This window comes from Capra hircus, chromosome 5, assembly GCF_001704415.2.
Source record: "Capra hircus breed San Clemente chromosome 5, ASM170441v1, whole genome shotgun sequence".
Lineage (NCBI taxonomy): Eukaryota > Metazoa > Chordata > Mammalia > Artiodactyla > Bovidae > Capra > Capra hircus.
The window spans coordinates 59573122-59594512 of record NC_030812.1 but is presented as its reverse complement, the minus strand read 5'-3'; the positions used below and the strand labels follow the sequence as shown (position 1 = coordinate 59594512).

At 41.7% G+C, this 21391-nt stretch overlaps 1 protein-coding gene across 3 annotated transcripts in view; it reads right to left on the bottom strand.

Moving 5' to 3' along the window:
* Nucleotides 1–21391, bottom strand: part of CFAP54 (cilia and flagella associated protein 54) — a 335725-nt gene that overhangs the window by 166444 nt on the left and 147890 nt on the right. For all 3 annotated transcript variants that reach the window (XR_001918076.1, XM_013963991.2, XM_005680630.3), the window contains exons 37-40: nt 19124–19347; nt 18888–19023; nt 16397–16505; nt 707–859 (exon numbers count right to left, since the gene is read on the bottom strand). Coding sequence is in view for 2 of the 3 variants with exons in the window: in XM_013963991.2 (XP_013819445.2) it covers nt 707–859; nt 16397–16505; nt 18888–19023; nt 19124–19347 (622 nt within the window). In the remaining variant the exon portion in view is untranslated. The remainder of the gene's footprint in view (nt 1–706; nt 860–16396; nt 16506–18887; nt 19024–19123; nt 19348–21391) is intronic.

The window sequence follows — 21391 nt, the reverse complement described above, 5'->3', positions numbered from 1 at the left end:
TGAAGCCCTGCTTTGACTGAGTTTACAAATCAATAGATTTTGAGAAGGGAGAAAACAAGTGTAAGGTAACCAAACATAATGAATATCTTTTTTAAAAAGCTAAGATGAAAATCTATGGTATTAATAAATACATTAAAATCTATGTATATTAAAATGCATCTATTTGTTTGACATTGATAAAGTAGTGCTTTGGTAAAAGACTGTAGTTAATTCTGTACAAATCAATTAATCTACTGATGAAAATAAAACAAGACTATAGCACCATACTTGCAAAGCAAATAGTAAGGACACAGAGGTACAGAATCAAACATTAACACTGCTTTCGTATTTACTCCACTCAAGGGAGTATACTCAGAAGGCATAAAAGCAGATAAGTGAGGCAGCGCTTTGGTTGGAATCAAGTATGGGAAACAGAGGTGTGATCCACTGGACAAGCAGAAAAAAGCGAAAGGCAGCTGACAGCAGGCATGGAAGTGGGGGAAGGAGGAACCTACTATAGAACATGATAGACCCACAGGGTGGTTCCCTGTGGAAATAAAGAGACAGGAACACAGAGCAAGTACAGTCAGCCCTCTGCTTCTGGAGATGCAGAGCCATGGATACTAGGCAGGGGGGAGCTGACGGTAAGGGACATGTGCATCCACGGGGGGTCCCAGAACCCATTCCCCGCAGGTGCATAGGAACGACTGGAACGACTATATTTCACCTTGTGTCTGTGCGAGAAATAACGAAAGCAACTTTCTGCTGTGCCGGATTGATCTGTTGTGATATTTGGATTTTTCCAAGGTCTCTCTAAAACATCTCAGAGTGTCTGTCACGTCCACAGGCACACAGAGGAGCTCTCTGGCTCTGCTGTATTCTGAAAGGAAAGGGAAGAGTGACGTTAGGAATGAAATGTTGCAGCAAGCCAAGGAGCAGCAAAAGCCTTTCTAATTCAGAGAATTTCTTGGGCCCAAACTAAAGCTGCTAAATTCAAAGCCCCCAGGTCTGTAGCAGGTGTTTCAATGTTCACATCAATTTTTTTTCTTTTTTGGTTTATTTGACAGTTCTTTAAAAAAAAATAAAAAAAGAACTTAGGAAACTTTTGATTCGTATGAAATGCAAATAACTTTAGATCTTGCCAATTTTCTTTATGAAGCCTCCTACTTTTTCCTTTGCTGATCATAAAAGATGAAATAATCTGCTCCTTTTCAGCAGCCTCTTCAAAGCCAAGGTGCCTTGGGAAAGAGACGAAAGGAGGAAACAAAGAAGCTTGGAGATGGGCAACTGCTCTCTTAAGAGAGGAAAAGACAGCTTTCAAACACTGGAGAAGGCAGAGGAAAAGATGAGGCCATAAACAGGTATGGAACTGAAATGCCATCCTGAAAAGTGGCCAGAAGGGCAGATGTTGGCAGAGCTGCCGTGAGGTCTCTGGAGAGGAAGTGACAGACCCATGAATCAGGCTGCCTACCAGCTGCATATGCCATGAAGCAGGCATGTGGGAGAAGGAAACACGGGCTTCAGACTGAACGACAAACAAATTTACCCCTTCAACGAATTGAACAGGTCAAATAACCCCTGTCAAATCTGAAGTCGTGAGAGTCCAGCAACTTGCTAGGGAACAGGGCTGTAACAGCTTAAGAGACACTGACCTTTGCCCTCAAGAAATCCACCCTTTGGCTGAAGCGATGAGGGTGTTTTAACACTGGAGTATGAAAATCACACTTACAGAGCGTCTGGGGACACACCAAAATGATGGAGAGAAAGAAGAGAGATCAGTGCAGGAAGGAAAGGATGAGCAAGAAACAGTTCATGGGGGAAAAGACATGCCAGCTGTGTCTTAGAGAACAGGGAGGATTATCAGGAAGTAAGGGAAGGGGTTTCAGATAGAATGAGAAGAGCTGAAGCTGGGACGTCCCTGGAGGTCCACTGGTTAAGACTTCCCCTTCCAGTGCAGGGGTTGGGGGTTCAATCCTCGATCAGGGAACTAAGAGTCCACATGCAAAAAAGCCAAAACTTAAAACAGAAGGATTATCGCAACAAATTCAATAAAGACTTTAAAAAATGGTCCACATTGAAAAATTCTTAAAAAAAAAAAAAAGAATAGCTGGATCTGATTAAGTGTTTATACTATACCAATAACTATTCTAAGTAAACACTGTGATAGTCTCATTGAATTCTAGCAACACTCATAAGAGGTATGTCACATTATAGCCTCCTTTCACAGATGAGGAGAATCAGGCACAGAGAAGTCTCAGCTTCCCTTGGGTCACCAGCTTGCACAGGAGAGGGTGGAATCAGGATTAAAAGTGGCAATGCAGGGCACAGTGAGATGACATGGCCAGTCCTTTTGAACCAAGAAGGGTTTCCAGAGGCCTAAAGCCCTCACTGTGTATGCAGCCTTCATCCTCTTTAATGGGCAGCCAAGAAAGCATTTTGAGTAAGACCCCAGCAGAAGAAGATTTATATTTTAGGAAGCGTGAGCCAGCAGTTGTATGCACAGCAGGCTGCAATAGAACAAGGGTGGTGGCTGAGAGGTTATGAAGTTACAACACCGACATAGTATGATTTGTTTAAGATGGTAGCAGTGGGAACAAGGAAGGGACACAGCAAAAATTCCAATGTTAGAAGTGATTGGAGAATGGTTAATTGGCTACTAGGCGAAGAAAAAAAAAAGAGTGCAATTGCTTCTTATCCACCTTTTAGGGCTGATGACCTTGCTTCCTACCTCAATGGGAATAAATGGAAGGAATCCAAATGGATTTCCTGCAAGCCCCTACCCCTATATCCACACAGCCCCCAGTCCCCGTGCTATCTACACTGCAGGGTCATCACGCCAGCAATTCTCCTCTCTCCTCCCAGTCACCAGTTTTCCCCGCTGCTGAGTCAACATCCCATTTTGCTTTTTTTCCTATTTTTAAAAATCATCAAAAATTTTATGTTCATTGCAGCATTAGTTACAGCAGCCAAGATATGGAAACAACTTAAGGGTCCATCAACAAATGAATGGATAGAGAGAATATGTTATTTACCCAATGGAATATTATTCAGAGCCATAAAAAAGAACGAAACCTTGTCATTTGTGGCAACATGGATGAGCCCTGATCAGACAGAGAAAGGCAAACGGTGAATGATCTCACGTACATTTGGAATCTTAAAAAATCAAACTCAAACAAACAGAGAAGAGAATGGTGGTTTCCAGAGGCAGAGTTGTGGGTGGTCAGCAAAAATGGGTGGAGGTGACCCAAAGGTACAAATGTCAATTAAAAGACAAATAAGTTCTGAAACTGTAAAGTATAGCACAGAGACTATATCTAAATTTCTAAAAAAGAACTTTTTAACCCTTTCTTTTGACCCTTCTTTCCCCTCAAGCCACCATCCTATCTCTCTGCTCCATTTTATAATTAAACTCCCCCAAAAGTTCTATTTTCATTGTTCCCCATTATCTCTTGATGCTGCTGCTGCTAAGTCACTTCAGTCGGGTCCGATTCTGTGCGATCCCATAGATGGCAGCCCACCAGGCTCCCCCGTCCCTGGGATTCTCCAGGCAAGAACACTGGAGTGGGTTGCCATTTCCTTCTCCAATGCATGAAAGTGAAAAGGGAAAGTGAAGTCGCTCAGTCATGTCTGACTCTTGGCGACCCCAAGGACTGCAGCCTACCAGGCTCCTCCGTCCATGGGATTTTCCAGGCAAGAGTACTGGAGTGGGGTGCCGTTGCCTTCTCCAGTGTGCATGCACAGTTGGAGCAAATCATGAACAATAAGATACACAAAGGCCAAAACCCATCTGCCATCTCTGGGGCCTGGAGCAAAAGCAGGGTACTGCACACAGCACCACCAGGGGCATGGGGAGACCAACCTCAGTGACTCCCCTGCCAACACACTGACCTGCTCTCACACCCAATTCAAGAAACTAGCCCCCTGTCAGTTGGAGATTGAGGAAGGGAACCTATTACCTCTTCTCATTCCTTTGTGCTGTAGCATAAGTCCCAATGAAGCCTTCCTGAATTCCTCATCCTGTCTCTTATCAATTTCTATTGATTAAAGCGTCCAAGAACCCAGTTCAGTAACACATTCACCCCCTTGATGATCTCATCTAGTCTCATGGGCCTAAGTATCTACATGCTGGTGGCTCCCAAATTTCTATCTCTGGCCCCATCTCTCTTGAAGTCCAGGCTCATTTATTCACTGGTCTCCTCCGCTGGGCATTTAATAGACATCTCACACTTAGCATATTACCAACTGATTTCCTAAGCTTTCCTCCCTAAACCTATTCCTTTCATAGTCTTTCCTCATCTTATTAAAGGGTGGTTCTATTTTTCCAGTTGCTCAGGCCACAGACTGGCATCATCCTTGACTTGTTATCTCATCTCAAGCCCCAAGTCAAATTCACAACAAATCCTGGAGGCTCCCCATTCAGAAAATGTCTGGAGTGCCACCATCTCTTCCCAGATCTACTCACCACTTCCATTCCACTGTGCTCTAAGTCCTGACATCTCTTTCTGAATCACTGTGACTACCCCCAACCAGTCTCCCCATTTCTACGCTTGCCACTCTCAACAAAAGAACCAGAGGACCCCCTTTAAAATATAAGTTATCTCATGTCACACCCCTGTCCAAGACTCCCCCATCACCTAGAGCAAACACCAGTGTCCTTGGAGTGACCTCTAAGGACCACCAAGAAGAGGTTCCCTGTGACCTTACTATTCTCCCCTTACTCCCTCCCACACTGACATGTTTCCACACAAGGGTCTTGGCACCAGTGGTTCACTTTGTCCTAGAACATTCTTCCTTCAGATATCCCCAGGTCTGATTCCTCAAGTCCTTAAGCTTATGACTTAACTATTAACTCCTCAGTAAAAGCCTCTTGATGAAAGTGAAAGAGGAGAGCGAAAAAGGTGGCTTAAAGCTCAACATTCAGAAAACAAAATCATGGCGTCCAGTCCCATCACTTCATGGGAAATAGACGGGGAAACAGTAGAAACAGTGTCAGACCTTATTTTTTTGGGCTCCAAAATCACTGCAGATGGTGACTGCAGCCATGAAATTAAAAGACGCTTACTCCTTAGAAGAAAAGTTATGACCAACCTAGATAGCATATTCAAAAGCAGAGACATTACTTTGCCGACTAAGGTCCGCCTAGTCAAGGCTATGGTTTTTCCTGTGGTCATGTATGGATGTGAGAGTTGGACTATGAGGAAGGCTGAGCGCCAAAGAATTGATGCTTTTGAACTGTGGTGTTGGAGAAGACTCTTGAGAGTCCCTTGGACTGCAAGGAGATCCAACCAGTCCATTCTGAAGGAGATCAGCCCTGGGATTTCTTTGGAAGGAATGATGCTAAAGCTGAAGCTCCAGTATTTTGGCCACCTCACGTGAAGAGTTGACTCATTGGAGAAGACTCTGATGCTGGGAGGGATTGGGGGCAGGAGGAGAAGGGGACGACCGAGGATAAGATGGCTGGATGGCATCACGGACTCGATGGATGTGAGTCTGAGTGAACTCCAGGAGATGGTGATGGACAGGGAGGCCTGGCGTGCTGCGATTTATGGGGTCTCAAAGAGTCAGACACGACTGAGTGACTGAACTGAACTGAACTGAGGCCTTCTTTGATCTCTCTCTTTAAAATTGTCACAACTTCTCTTTTCTTCTCAGCACCCATTAGCTTCTGACCTACTATGGGTTTTACTGACTTATTGATTGTCTCTGACCACTAAAATGCAAGTTCTGTGAGAGCAGAGATTTTTGCCCATTTGTCCACTGAATTCACCCCTGGCCTATAACATGGGCCTGTACCTATTACATGGTATGTGCTGAATAAATGGTCGTTACATGAATGAATGACAACAATTTTCAAAGCTAAATGCTTGGTACAAATTTATTAATAATCACTTCTATAGGCCTTAATCTCAATTTATTGTCACAGTACCCTTTAACCTCTGCACCACCAGGGAAGCCCATCTTACAACTAATAGAGATAAATATCACTCATACTTAACAAAGGAGGAAAAGTGACTTTGAGGGACAGTCACTTGTCTTAACTGGAGAAGGAAAAGGCAACCCAATTCCAGTATTCTTGCTTGGGAAATCCCATGGACAGAGGAGCCTGGTAGGCTACAGTCCATGGGGTCACAAAGAGTCAAACATGACTTAGCAATTAAAAAAACAACAACAACACTTGTTTTAAGCCCTTACAAGACATAAGAGAGAGAACCAGGGTTTTAGTGTGACGCCTTTCCCAAATAGTTTCCCAAAGGGTGTCAGATTTGGGGAACAGGCAATGATCCTAATTTAACACCTGCTAGTGTGGGCACAGAGACACTTTGAGAATAATACAGATTAAGCCTGGGGTCCTTGTAAGCCCAGTGAGGTCTTGGTGAAATTAATAACATGGGGTCACATTCAATGGCTGTGGAGACACATCTTTCATTACACCTTGATGTCTAGAAACCCTGGAGGCTCTGGTCACAACAGGAACAGGGCCACGTTGAGAGGTGCATCTGTGCCCCCAGCAAGTTCACTCATGACTCATCTCATGACACACTTCCCTGTCACCTATATAAGAGGATCAAATAATGAGGCACAGGTCACACTCTTCTCCTGCCAACTTCACTCTCCTGTGTCTCAGCATGTCTCCACCACCCCCGTCTCCTCTAAGCATGTGCAGTCCTACGTGAGTCCTGACAAGGCATGCCCTCACCCCTCCCACCCCAACCCTTACACACAACATCCTGAAGATCATAGGTTTCTTCCCCATTTCTCCACTTTTCCTGCCAGAATTCAAGAGCTTGGCTTTCATTTTTTCTTCCATAGAGAGTGAGATGAGGGAAAGACATTCAGCAAAGCAAAGGAAAAGGAGGAAACTGGAAGCCCTCACATATTAATATTTTCAGACAGTAACTTTCTCAGGAGGCCTTCATTTGCAATATCTGTTAAAACTGGGATGGTAAGATTTACCTCCAAGAGTTACTAGACTATGTTTTAACCTGTTTGTGACATGTCCAGCACAGTATTGGTCATGGAGGAAGCATTTAATAAATGGAGCTCACATTATGACTGTTGGTCATATATTTTAAAAATGTCCACTGAGCACGTACCAGTACTAGGTGCCATGCCAGGCACCAAACAGGTACAAGTGAACAAAATAGACACACTCCCTCTCTCCTAGAGCTTACATTCTAGAATAAAAGTCAGAAAGGCATTCCAGTGATTAGAGATTATAAGAGGGAAAAGAAGAGACGTTTGCCATCTTTAAAATATGGGCTCTGAATAAAATCATCCTGCTATTTTTTAGCAAATACATGCTTATAAATAATTTGTCTCTGTTGTTTTCCTAAGCTATATTTTACTTTACTTTTTCCCCTTCTTTCAAACCCTAGTATACCCTTTTTTTCTTATCTAATTAGGCTTCTGTTGGTGTTTTGGTGGTTGTCTACAAGAGATAAATGATGCAAAGCAATAAGGAAATATCATTAGCTTGCAGGGCTTATTCTGCCATCTCTGTCTCAAGGGTCCCTCTCTGAGAACTTCTATGGATAATTCAGAAGCTGTTTTAAAGGCACTAATAGCCTCAACAGTTTGAAATAGATAAAAATAAGAAGGAGGAGGAGGAGAGAAAAGACTAGATTTACTACATCTCTCGTGTACCAGTGTAGACATTAAAACTGAAATGCCAGTGACTCCAGAGAGATGGGCTCAACAAGGAAGGATCCCAGTGAGTGATACAAAATTTGGGCCACTTTCTCACCTTTGGTGACATCAATCCAAATACCCAGAGGCACTAATTGTCAGGAAACATTTAACAGGAGGCTTTTTCTGTGTTGTTTTGAATCTATCAGGAATTTTTTGTTTTTTATTAATTCCTGAATACTCAGGAATTAAGAGGAGAGGCAAGCCTCTCCCAGGGGCTGAAGAATCTAGACTTTTTTTTTTTTTACTAGTTTTTCTATACAGTGATAAGTATCCTCTTCTTCCTTTGAACCTTACGGTAAAAGTGATTGTTTACAAATCTCTCTAATATGGATAGCCTATGTTTTTAAGTCTGGAATTTTAATCTTTATCTTTGTTAAGAATAACAACTTTGTAAGACAGTATATATATACACACCACGTTAATTAAAACACCTTTGCTCCATCAGAGCTTTGGTCCCTGTGTCTTTCTTTCTCTTTCTCTCTCTCTCTCTCTCTCCCTCTCTCTCTCTCTCTCTCCCTCTCTCTCTTTTTCAGGCTGATCCCCTGGAGCACAGAGGCTCTCTGAGTTCACTTTCCTGCCTGGGCTTCTAAGACCCTCTTGAGAAGGCACCCTACACCTTCATCCCATCGAGAGGGCGCCTGAGGCCTTCGTGAACAGAACAAGCCCCGTGCAGGGGCTTTATTGGCTTTCCACATAAACCAAGGAATATCAGCCTCTTTCTCTCTCCTTTACTTTCCTATCAGTCAACTCCAGACCACCAGGTTCCGGTCCATTACAAGACCTCAACACTAATAAAACACATCAGCCAAAGGGTTCAAAATTCCAACACACCTGATGGCTGAATTATCCTGTTAGAGAACTTAGATACCAATAAGGTCAAAACTGAAGAAAGAGATCCCAGACAGAAAGCAAAAACAGCTACAGTAAAAGGCATATCCATAGAGTTATCACCCCTTTGAAGCTTAACAAGCAGGTGGGTTACTCATCCATACAAAAAATCATCTATAAAGTAAGGTATTCTCACTCCTCCAAACCCTACAGAGACTGTACTAAATTACATATGCATTATTAAATAGCTAGAGGGAAAATAGAATGCTGTTAAATAATGAGAATACCAAATGTTCCTAGGCATCGGAGCGTTACAGTATCTGTTCTGAAGAATTAAATGTATCAAGCATTACCACCAAATGCTATTATGCCAAAAGAAAATTTATGATGTTCTAAAGCAGCGATCTGGGGTGGAAACCATCAGGAGTATACTTGGTCTTTTTTTAAAACTTTTAAGCATTGCAAACATGTCATGGTGATGTACATAAGGACCATCATGCTTATAAACACATTAATGATCTGAATTTAGTACACTAAAAAAAATTCAGCATCTTAAAATTTTGCCTAATAAGCCCAAAAGCGCAGCCCAAAGTACGCTCTTAGACACAGAGGTCCTAGAGTTTTATAAGGAGGTATCAGGTGGATGCCAAGATTTTAATGATAATGGTTCAGTGTAAAACCTGCAGTAGTTATGCAGGCTCATCTTAAAATTGTGCAACTATCATAACAAGTAACAATAAAATATCTGTTCCCCCATGACTACTGATACATAGCAAATTTTTTCTTGACTGCTATAAGTTAAGAGGAGAATCTAACCTGAAAAGGGACAAATGACAGACAGACCTGATAGCTCAGTGGAGCCCTGTGAGCAATCAGACAGACCAGGGTTTGAACCATGATTCCAGCACTCACTTGCAACATTTAATTATCTAATGTGTAATATAAGTATAATAACATCTACCTCCTATAATTGTTGAAGAGTTAGTCACTCAGTTATGTCTGACTCTTTGCAACCCCATGGACTATATGTAGCCCACCAGGCTCCTTTGTTTGTGGAATTCTCCAGGCAGGAATACTGGAGTGGGTAGGCATTCCCTTCTTTAGAGGATCTTCCTGACCCAGGGATTGAACTCAGATCTCCCACACTGCAGGCATATTCTTTACCATCTGAGCCACCAGAAGATAATAAAGTACTGGCTCAATCAATTATTACTTCCATTACAATATTTTTTAGATCTTATCTATTTGAATACTCCTACTCTGTCCATGGGCTTCCTAAGTGACTCAGCAGTAAAGACTCCACCTGCCCATGCGGGAAATTCAGGTTCAATCCCTGGGTCGGAAAGATCCCCTGAAGAAGGAAATGGCAACCCACTCCAGTATTCTTGCCTGGAGAATTCCATGGACAGAGGAGCTGGGCTGGGCTAAAGTCCATGGGGTCGCAAAAGAATCAGACATGACTTAAGAGACTAAACAACAACTCTGTTCATTGCTCAAACTAGCTCTACCTCCACCACCATTGAGAACCATCTCAAAGGATCACTGAAGCCTGATGACCCCATCTTTCTTTCTGCCCTACCACCCACCTGCTTGCCTTTCCAAATATAACCTAACAACAGACTGGCAACGTGCTTTCCTGACACATTGCAGCCATTGTCATTAAGCACCTACCGGTCACATGGGTCTAGAGTTTTCCTAGGTATGCTTTTCCTAGCTCTTAGTTATCATTTTGATAACAAGCATTTTCTTTTTTTGTTGTTGTTGGAGTATATTGGATTTACAATGTTGTGTTAGTTTCTGCTGTACAGCAAAGTGAATCAGCCATGCATACACATATATCCACTCTTTTGAAGATTCTTTTCTCATATAGTTCATTACAAAGTACTGCAGGTCCTTAATAGTTATCTATTTTATGTATAATAGTGTGTATATGTTAGTCCCAATCTCCCAATTCCGGAGAAGGCAATGGCACCCCACTCCAGTACTCTTGCCTGGAAAATCCCATGGGTGGAGGAGCCTGGTGGGCTACAGTCCATGGGGTCACTAAGAGTCAGACATGACTGAGCAACTTCACTTTCACTTTTCACTTTCATTTTTCACTTTCATGCATTGGAAAAGGAAATGGCAACCCACTCCAGTGTTCTGGCCTAGAGAATCTCAGGGACAGGGAAGCCTGGTTGGCTGCCGTCTATGGGGTCGCACAGAGTCGGACACAACTGAAGCAACTTAGCAGCAATCTCCCAATTCACCCCTCCCCCTCCCCACACCACACCCCCACCCCCACTCCCCCAACCGCGATAACCAGAAGATTGATAACAAGCATTTTTGACACATTTTCTCACATTTGTTGCCAGTTCTTTTTAGGATGGAGGGGACAGTATAAATCACATTCTGAGTTATGGATCCCAAGTTGGGGGATCTCCAGAGGTTTGACAGACAAGATGAAGAAAAGGACAACACACCCAGGAAGAAAGATGCTCTTTGGAACTAGTCACACATGACTGATGAGGGGAAGCTGTTCCTCCTGTTCACTGAATATGAGGAAATAATTTATCATTGGCAGTAAAACCTGCAAGTTCATGGTCACCAACCCTACTCAACTGGGTCGTCTACACTGCTCTGCAGCTCTCCTATCTTCCTTTCTCCTATTTTCCAGTCCACCACTTCACACCCCTCCTGGAATCTCAACCTTGGCTGTGCTCTCAACTCCCTGCTTCATTAAGAAAATCTCTAGTGTCCAGTAAAGATGCCTTCAATTTCTACCACTACCATCTACAAATTTTCCTGCTTTTGAACCTGTTCTCTCCTTCCTTTCTTATCTAGCATCAGGGGTGTTCCAGCATCCTAAGTCCCGTATATCCCATTTTCTGCCTTGTTTATCCTCAAGTTCCTTGCCTGATCAAATATCTTTCTCTCCTGGCTCTTCCATTTCATATAGAAATATTCTCCTTCTCTTCTACTAAAACAACCACACAAATAAAACAAAGCCCCCCTGGGTTCCACTTTCCTTTATGGCTGCTCCTGCTTCTTGCTTGTCATTTCTAAGCTTCATTTCTCACTGACTCTGTGCAGGCACAGCTTACCACGACCACACCCACCACTCAAAACACTGCCATTAGCCTCACAACCATTTCTTTGAAACTACTATTTTTAAAGTCATTCATTCAGCAAGTGGACACTGAGTTCCTACTATGTGTCAGGTACTGATGAAGGCATGTGGATTCCATCGATGGACAAACCAATTGTCCTTGACCTCACAGAGCTTACCTTTTATCAGTGGAGACAGACTAGTAATCAATAAATATACGTTTTTTAAAACTGAGTTATAGAATGTGATAAGTGGCTATAAGCGCTTCAGGGGGAAAAAAAAAAGAATACATTTATTAGGGTAAGGGGAATTGGAAGGAAGGAAGCAGGATGCAGTTTCAAACAGAATGGTCAGGGTAAGCCTCACTGAAAAGATGAGATACGCACAAAGATTTTAAGGAAGTGAGGGGTTTATCAGAGAGCCACTGAGATGGGGGAAGAGCACTTCAGGAAGGAGAAACAGCTATAGCAAGACCCTAAGGTGAGGCTGTCATAGCAGAAAGGCCAGGGACAGTGACCTCCCAAATCCAATGGACAGAATCCCTCATCTTAGTTGACCTCTCTCTGACTGTTGACTCATACACTCTCTCTCTCTCCTTGGCCTTATTTGTAACACTCTCAGCTCCTGTACCTCCCACCTCTTAAGTTATATCCCAATTTCTTTCAGATATGGGCTCTGCCTCTGTTTTTTCCATCACAGTCACTAGGGCTCTTCACATAGTCCATCTTTATCCTTTGGGGCACAGAGTATAATCACACTATGCACCCCTTTTGAAGTTAGATGTGGCCACATAATTTTAGCCAATAAAATTGTGGACAATGTGTCACCTTCAAGTATCAGCTTGAAGAGCCATCATCTGACTTATATATAAACTATGAATATAAAATTATAAAATATGAAAAATATACAAAACATTATTTTTCCTCATTAAAAAATGGAGACAACAACAAACCTACCTCATCAGGCAGTTGTAAGCTAATACTCACGAAACATTTATCAGAGTGCCTGAAGTCCAGTGAATTTTATTGGGGTTGTTATAATAAAACAATCCACGTAAAGCCCTCAGTGCAAAGTGTGTGGTATATGCGTGTGGTCTCACTTCAAAGTCTTAACCATTTACTATATGCCTCTAATTATAGCTGCTGTAGAGGATAACACTAGTGTTCTGTCTCTTGCCTCTAAAACAATCATGGAAGCCTGTGTCGAGATGGACATTCCATCAATCCATGATGGAGGCACTCACTGAACACAAGCATGAGCAAGAAACAGACTTTTCCTTGTCTTATGGCAATGAGATTCGGGGATTGTTCATAACTCCTATGTACCCCAGCCCTTTCTGACTGACACAGATTCCAAAGTGATGGCATCCCCAGGTCCATATTCCTAAGAACACCTTCTGGGTGACCTTGTTCAAGCCTCTGATTTCAACCAATACCATGCATTGGTGATGAAAATACAAACCTGCTGAGTGCCTCACTGATGTATCATCAGTTCAGTTCAGTTCAGTCACTCAGTAGTGTCCGACTCTTTGTGATCCCATGGACAGCGGCACACCAGACCTCCCTGTCCATCACCAACTCCCAGAGTTTACTCAAACTGAGGTCCATTGAGTCGATGATTCCATCCAATCATCTCATCCTCTGTCATCCTCTTCTCCTTCTGCCCTCAATCTTTCCCAGCATCAGGGTCTTTTCAAATGAGTCAGTTCTTTGCATCAGGTGGCCAAAGTATTGGAGTTTCAGCTTCAGCATCAGTCCTTCCAATAAATATTCAGGATGGATTTCCTTTAGGAGGGACTGGTTGGATCTCCTTGCTGTCCAAGGGTCTCTCAAGAGTCTTCTCCAAAACCACAGTTCAAAAGCATCAATTCTTTGCTGCTCAACTTTCTTTACTGTCCAACTCTCACATCCATACATGAAGTGACGTGAAGTCACTCAGTTGTGTCTGACCCTTTGAGACCCCATGGACAGTAGCCTACCAGGCTCCGCCATCCATGGGATTTTTCCAAGCAAGACTACTGGAGTAGGTTGCCATTTCCTTCTCCATACATAACTACTGGAAAAACCATAGCTTTGACTAGATAGACCTTTGTCAATAAAGTAATGTCTGCTTTTTAATATTCTGTCTAGGCTGGTCATAACTTTTCTTCCAAGGAGCAAGCGTCTTTTAATTTCATGGCTACAGTCACCATCTGCAGTGATTTTGGAGCCCGCCCCCCACCCCCCAGAAAATAAAGTCTCACACTGTTTTTGCTGTTTCCCCATCTATTTGCCATGAAGTGTTGGGACCAAATGTCATGATCTTAGTTTTCTGAATGTTGAGCTTTAAGCCAACTTTTTCACTCTCCTCTTTCACTTTTATCAACAGGCTCTTTAGTTTTTCTTCACTTTCTGCCATAAGGGTGGTGTCATCTGCATATCTGAGGTGATTGATATTTCTCCCAGCAGTCTTGATTCCAGCTTGTGCTTCAACCAGTCCAGCATATAAGTTAAATAAGCAGGGTGACAATATACAGCTTTGATGTACTCCTCTCCTGATTTGGAACCAGTCTTTTGTTCCATGTCCAGTTCTAACTACTGCTTTCTTTGAGATTGGAATGAAAATGGACCTTTTCCAGTTCTGTGGGCACTGCTGAGTTTTCCAGATTTGCTGGCATATTGACTGTAGCATGTTCACAGCATTATCTTTTAGGATTTGAAATAGCTCAACTGGAATTCCATCACCTCCACTAGCTTTGTTCATAGTGATGCTTCCTAAGGCCCACTTGACTTCACATTCCAGGATGTCTGGCTCTAGGGGAGTGATTACACCATCATGATTATCTGGGTCATGAAGATCTTTTTTATATACTTTTTCTGTGTTTTCTTGCCACGTCTTCTTAACATCTTTTGCTTCCATTAGGTCCATACCATTTCTGTCCTTAATTGTACCCATCTTCACATGAAATGTTCCCTTGGTCTCTCTAATTCTCTTGAAGAGATCTCTAGTCTTTCCCATTCTATTGTTTCCCTCTATTTCTTTGCACTGATCACTGACTGACTGGATGATTCTACTCAGTTATTATTCAGACACCTCAAACTCAGTAATAGCAAAGAGATGTCTTCCTCTAACCTGCCCCCAGCTTCAGTACTTTTTAATAGAGTGAAGATACCACAACCACTTGGCCACCCAAGCCAGAAATCAAAGCAACTTGAACTCCTCCCTTCCTCGTGCATCCCCCTCAACTAACAAGCATACAACTGCCCACCCTTCTGTTCTCACTATCTAAGCCCTGGACCTCATCATGTCTGTAAACCCATAAGCAGGTAGCAGCGGCTCTCCTGCCACCATGTGGTCTCCTTCCAACCTATTCCCCACATTGCTGAAGTGTCTTTCAAGAACACAAATATGATCATTTCATTTTCCTTCTTTAAACCCTTCTAACTAGCTCCCTTCAGCTTCCTAGATAAATCTGAGTCTCTTTACCCTACCTTCTAAGACCCCTTATTATCCAATTCCTGCCGACCTTTCCACTCTCAACTTTTGCCTTTTACTTTTATGATAACCCCACTAAATTACATAGAGTCTCTCAAAAATGATGCTAGCCATTAACTATTATTGTTTATAGCAGCAGCAGGAGTCACAACAGTATAGACCTTACCACTCTACACTATCATCTCTGGCTTATTAATCGGTCTCTTTCAATGGGCTGTAAATCATGTAACAAATCTTTAGTCTCATTCATCTTTGTATTCTCAGGAGTCAGTCAGTCATTCAGTTCAGTCACTCAGTCATGTCCAACTCTTTGTGACCCCATGGACTGCAGCACACCAGGCTTCCCTGTCCATCACCAACTCCTGGAGCTTGCTCAAACCCATGTCCATCAAGTTGGTGATGCCATTCAACCATCTCCTCCTCTGTCATCGCCTTCTCCTCCTGCCTTCAATCTTTCCCAGTTTCTCAGGACCTAGTATAGCACTTAACACATGGAAGATACTCAATAAATATTTGCTGAATGACTGAATGGCTGCCTGACTCAAGAAATGAATGAATGAATGAATGCAGAAATACATACATACACACATACATACCTAAAATCAATAGATAAACAAATGAAGGAATCCAAACATATCAAGGCTTCCCAGATCATGCTAGTGGTAAAACACCCACCTGTCAATGCAGGGGATATCAAAGGGAAGACTTGCATTTCTTTCCTCTACCCAAAACAGAGACAGGAAAACCACCACTGAGAGAGGTATTACTTCCATTTTCATCCCTTCCCATCATCTCATTCTTAAAAGCCACATTGCCAAAACATTCCAAGAGGCCTCACCAGCTAAAAGCAAAGGAGTCATAATGTTTCAGAATCTTCTGTTGTACTCTTGTTTAAAAACCAACAAGTTAACCTTGGTAACACCAGTAGGAAAATAATCCATACTGATTATGGAAATGGAAGTTATTATGGGGATCAAGATAGAACCAAGAAAATAACGAAAGATCAGTTTAAAGAGTCCCCAAGTGAGATTAAAAACAGAGAAAAACTTGTGAAACAGTCTTTTCTCATCTTTAATTTTTCCCATCAATTTCCTTTCTCCCTCTTATTTCCCTTTTTTAACTTACAGATTAAACTAATAAAAGACATGAGTTTTAATTCCCCTTAAGTGACGTTTATAGCAATATAAGATGGCAAATATCAAGTGGATTATTTTCAGTCAAATCTGCAAAAGAGATTTTACAAACACTTTAATTATAGGAGACTGGACATGCAGAACACAACAGCAAATCTTGCTTTGAAGAAGAGAGAAAGAGCTTCAAGCTAAGATTGGTTCCAACCTGAATGGATAAGCTTTTTAAGGACATCTGCTCGCTGTCCTATAGCTGTCCCTTTATTGGTTGGAGGATTAATCTTGAGCTGTATTCCAACGAAATTTCGGCAGGTTATCTTTAAAAAGAAAGAAAACAAATATTACTTAGGTATTTAGAGCCAAAATTTTTGCTTGCTTGAAATGTTCATGTTATTTTTCATTAGCCAAAAAGAAGAGATACAAAAAGATGCTACAAATAAAAGCTCCAGAGTAACATTCAATCATGAGAACTTTTGAGGGAAAAAAAGTGGCTACATAATTTTTCATATTTCTTATGTATACCACAGCTGGAAAAGCATTAGGCAAATTATGTAGAGCAATTAGAATAATTTCTCTGATGTTCTATAAATTCACTAGTCTAAATATATCTCCCATTATGTAAGTTGAAACATATTTAAAGTAGAGGCTGCTTTTTCAATGGCATATTTCCCCTCTACTCATAATTAACGCAATTTAAACTTCCCTGGTGGAGTTTTCAGAACCAACGTCCTCTGTAGTATTTTTTAAAGTTTTTTTTAACAGATAATTGAGTCCTAAAATGATAAAATATATGAAACAGATCATTTTTAGACATAAGGTAATTCTTTTAAAAGGTCCAAGATCCTCTTCTCTCCATTTCTCCACCCCACCTCCCACACCTCTGCTCAAAATACAACCATCCTTGAACCCCAGTCTGACGTAGACGATGCTTCTTTATTATTGTCTCTTGTAGTTACCTCTATTAGGAGATGAAAGGACAGTCTAAGAAAATGCAAATTCCTTCTCCCAGCCTATTAAGATCTTACGTGACCTAGTCCTTCCCACCTCTCCAGCTTCATTTAAAAAATCTTCATTGAACTATTATGTGCCACGCACTACTCTAAGCTCACAGATGATATAGCAGAAAAAAAAAAAAAGCAAAAATTCCTCTTGTGGTACTTATTCTAGTGGAGATAGACAATAAACAAAATATATAGAGTACGTGATGAAAGTGGACTAAGTTATAAATGCTATAGAGAAAAACAGACAAATAGACACATACATTTAAACAAGGCAGTGAGGAAAAAGTCTTCACAGAGAGTGTGATATTTAGTCAAGACTGGAAAAGGTGTGGGAAAAAGCAATGTGGACATTTGGGGAGAGGAGAGATAGCTGTAACTAGTTTTGCTTCTTTGATTGAACCCTGACTGATACAGGCAGTTAGATACGTCAGCACAGAATATAGGAGAAAGGTCTAGATAGGAGATGTAATTTTGGTAGCCATCATCATGAATATGTTTACTTTGAGCCACTAGTTGAGTTAACTCTCCAACGGAGAATACCTCGATAGAGTACTGGAGGCCCAAGAACAGAGCATTGGGCTGAACTAACACTGAGACACTGGGGAGAAGAGGAGGAAGCACCCAAGAAGATGCAGAAGGAGCAGCCCCTTCTTCTGATCTCTCTTGTCTGCTGCACTGTAGGGTCTGGGCCTCCTTCCTGTCCCTTCTCAGGGTCTTTGATCCTGTTCTCTCCTTAGGCTGGAATATTCTTTTCCACTATAGGGCAGGCCTCCTTCCCACCAAATGTGACCATCTCCAAGAGACCTTCCCAATCACCTCGGCTCAACTTTTCCACCTCTCACCTCAGCCTATCTCTATCCATGTACCTATTTTATCTTCTTCAGAGAATTTATGCTGATCATAAATCTTTTTATCTGTTTACATGTTTATCCACTGGTCCTACCTCCATGCTTCTGAAACTAAACTCCATAAAGCAAGAACACAGCTCTCTCGTTATAGAATATGCAAGAGGCAAGAATATGCCAAGACCATAAGCAGCCTTTGTGAGAAAAAAAAATGGGACCCTTCTCTGGGGAGCTGCAAGCCCCTCAACCCTACATGGACTAGTGTGTGGGCAGGGGCTGGATTCAGCACCCCAACATATGCCAAGTGCCCTAGGGCAGGACACAGACTGCACAATTGAATGCAGCAGCTCTAATCTTAGGGAGTCAGTACATATTTATTAAGCTAATAAATGAGAAACTAGATGTATCTCTTTCCTCCCCCAACTTAAATCTGCAACATGTCATTAGTGAGCCCTAGGTACTTTTGCCTTCATGGGCCTACTGCTCCATCAAAAAATATTGTTAAAACTGCAACATTTTCTTTAACATAAAAGTTCCTTTTTCTTCTTATTGTAAAAGAAATCAAAACATGTAATGGCTCCTAAAGGAGTGCTATGTCTCCAGCACTCTTCTCACTGTGCCTAATGGTAATCCAGCTTTGACCTGGATATAAGCTCCTCGTGTACAAGGACTTAATTCTTTTTTTCTCTGAATCTGGAAAATACTGGCAAACAGTGATTCTCAACAATGTTTGCTGATTTGAATGATAAATGCCTAAGTGAAAATAGCAACATTTATCTGATCCCAAATCTTGCTAGTTAGTTATACGGGTACTAAGAAATCACAACTGCATGAATAACAGAGCCAAACTTACCTTCTGTTTGTATTCAGTCTCATATCTTACGCAAGCCTGCTGGCTGATGTCTGGGCCCTTGCATTTGGATATTTGCAGTAGAAGCTGGCGCTGCGCGTAAACCAGGAGTGGAGTCACTTGTTCTGTATATCTTTCACTAGATAAGAGTAAAATATATATTAGAAACAAACATTAGTAAAGACACGTTCCTCTCAGTAAAGTCTATGGCTGTTAGCCGCCCTATCAGAGGTACTTACTGCGAAACTGCATTGAACTGAATGGCAAGTGATACGAGTGTTTCCCATTTTTCTACTTGATAGACAAGTTCCAGAGATTTTAATACAAAGTCATGGATCCATTTCAAATCGACCACATTGACATCATCCAGAGGATGCTCAAAGGTAAGGCTGGAACCACCGTTATCATTTTTAATATTTCCGTAGCAACTTGGGACACTGAACTCTCCTTTTTCATCAATAGTCTGCAAGTAGCACATTGAAGCAAAACTTTGAAATTTCATATTTCACTACATGTTTGGTCTGAACACGGAATGAATAGCTAAAAATATAACATGGAAAAGAACGGAACAGAAAAAAATCGAACATATTCATTATGCAAATCAAAGCTTGATGATATTGTTCAAAAGCTCTACTGTGATGAAGTAAATGTGTTACATTTGTGCTGTTCTATACAGTAGCCACTAAGCACATGTGGATACTGAGCTGTTGAAGAATGACTGCAGCAACTGGATTTTTAAGTTTAATTATTTAAGCCTAAATATAAATAGCCACGTATGGTTAGTCATCACTATACTTCCTGGTACATAGTCACTATTTAAGTAAGAACATTAAACCAATAAATAAGGTAAAGTTATGAGAGAAAACAGGCTATAGTATATACAAATAATTAAATTTCCTTAATACATTGGTTACATTCAGTTTGTACAAAAATGTGCCCAGTTCCCTGATGCAAATGTCAAACTTAGGGAGAAAAAAGTCTTCTCAGTTCAGTTCAGTCCAGTCGCTCAGTTCAGTTCAGTTGTGTCCGACTCTTTGCAACCCCATGAATTGCAGCACGCCAGGCCCCCCTATCATCACCAACTACCAGAGTTCACTCAAACTCATGTCCAACAAGTCGGTGATGCGATCCAGCCATCTCATCCTCTGCTGTCCCCTTCTCCTCCGGACGCCAATGCCTCCCAGCATCACAGTATTTTCCAATGAGTTAACACTTCGCATAAGGTGGCCACAGTATTGGAGTTTCAGCTTCAGCATCAGTCCTTCCAAAGAACACCCAGGACTGACCTCCTTTAGGATGGACTGGTTGGATCTCCTTGCAGTCCAAGGGACTCTCAAGAGTCTTCTCCAAAACCACAGTTCAAAAGCATCAATTCTTCTAATTCTTCAGCTTTCTTCACAGTCCAACTCTCACATCCATACATGACCACTGGAAAAACCATAGCCTTGACTAGACGGACTTTTGTTGGAAAAGTAATGTCTCTGCTTTTCAATATGCTATCTAGGTTGGTCAAAACTTTCCTTCCAAGGAGTAAGCCTCTTTTAACGTCATGGCTGCAATCACCATCTGCAGAGATTTTGGAGCCCAAAAAAATAAAGTCTGACACTGTTTCCCCATCTATTTGCCATGAAGTGATGGGACCAGATGCCATGATCTTCGTTTTCTGAATGTTGAGCTTTAAGCCAACTTTTTCACTCTCCTCTTTCACTTTCATCAAGAGGCTTTTTAGTTCCTCTTCATTTTCTGCTATAAGGTTGGTGTCATCTGCATATCTGAGGTGATTGATATTTCTCCCGGCAACCTTCATTCCAGCTGGTGCTTCTTCCAGTCCAGCGTTTCTCATGGTGTACTCTGCATAGAAGTTAAATAAGCAGGGTGACAATATTCAGCCTTGATGTACTCCTTTTCCTATTTGGAACCAGTCTGTTTTCCCATGTCCAGTTCTAACTGTTGCTTCCTGACCTGCAGATAGATTTCTCAAGAGGCAGGTCAGGTGGTCTGGTATTCCCATCTCTTTCAGAATTTTCCACAGTTTATTGTGATCCACACAGTCAAAGGCTTTGGTATAGTCAAGAAAGCAGAAATGGATGTTTTTCTGGAACTCTCTTCCTTTTTTGATGATCCAACGGATGTTGGCAATTTGGTATATATATATGTCCCCTCCTTCTTGAACATCCCTCCCACTTCTCTCCCCATCCCACACCTCTAGGTTGCTACAGAGTCGATTTGAGTTCCCTGAGCATACAGTAAATTTCCATTGGCTATCTATTTTACATATGGTAATGTTTATTTCCATGTTACTTTCTTCATACATCCCATCCTCTCCTTCCTCCCCACTCACTGTGTCCATCAGTCTGTTCTCTATGTCTGTGTCTCCTTTGCTGCCCTGAAAATAATTTCATCAGTACCATCTTTCTAGATTCCTTATATATACATTACTATACAATATTCATTTTTCTCTTTCTGACTTACTTTGCTCTGTATAATAGACTATAGGCTCATCCACC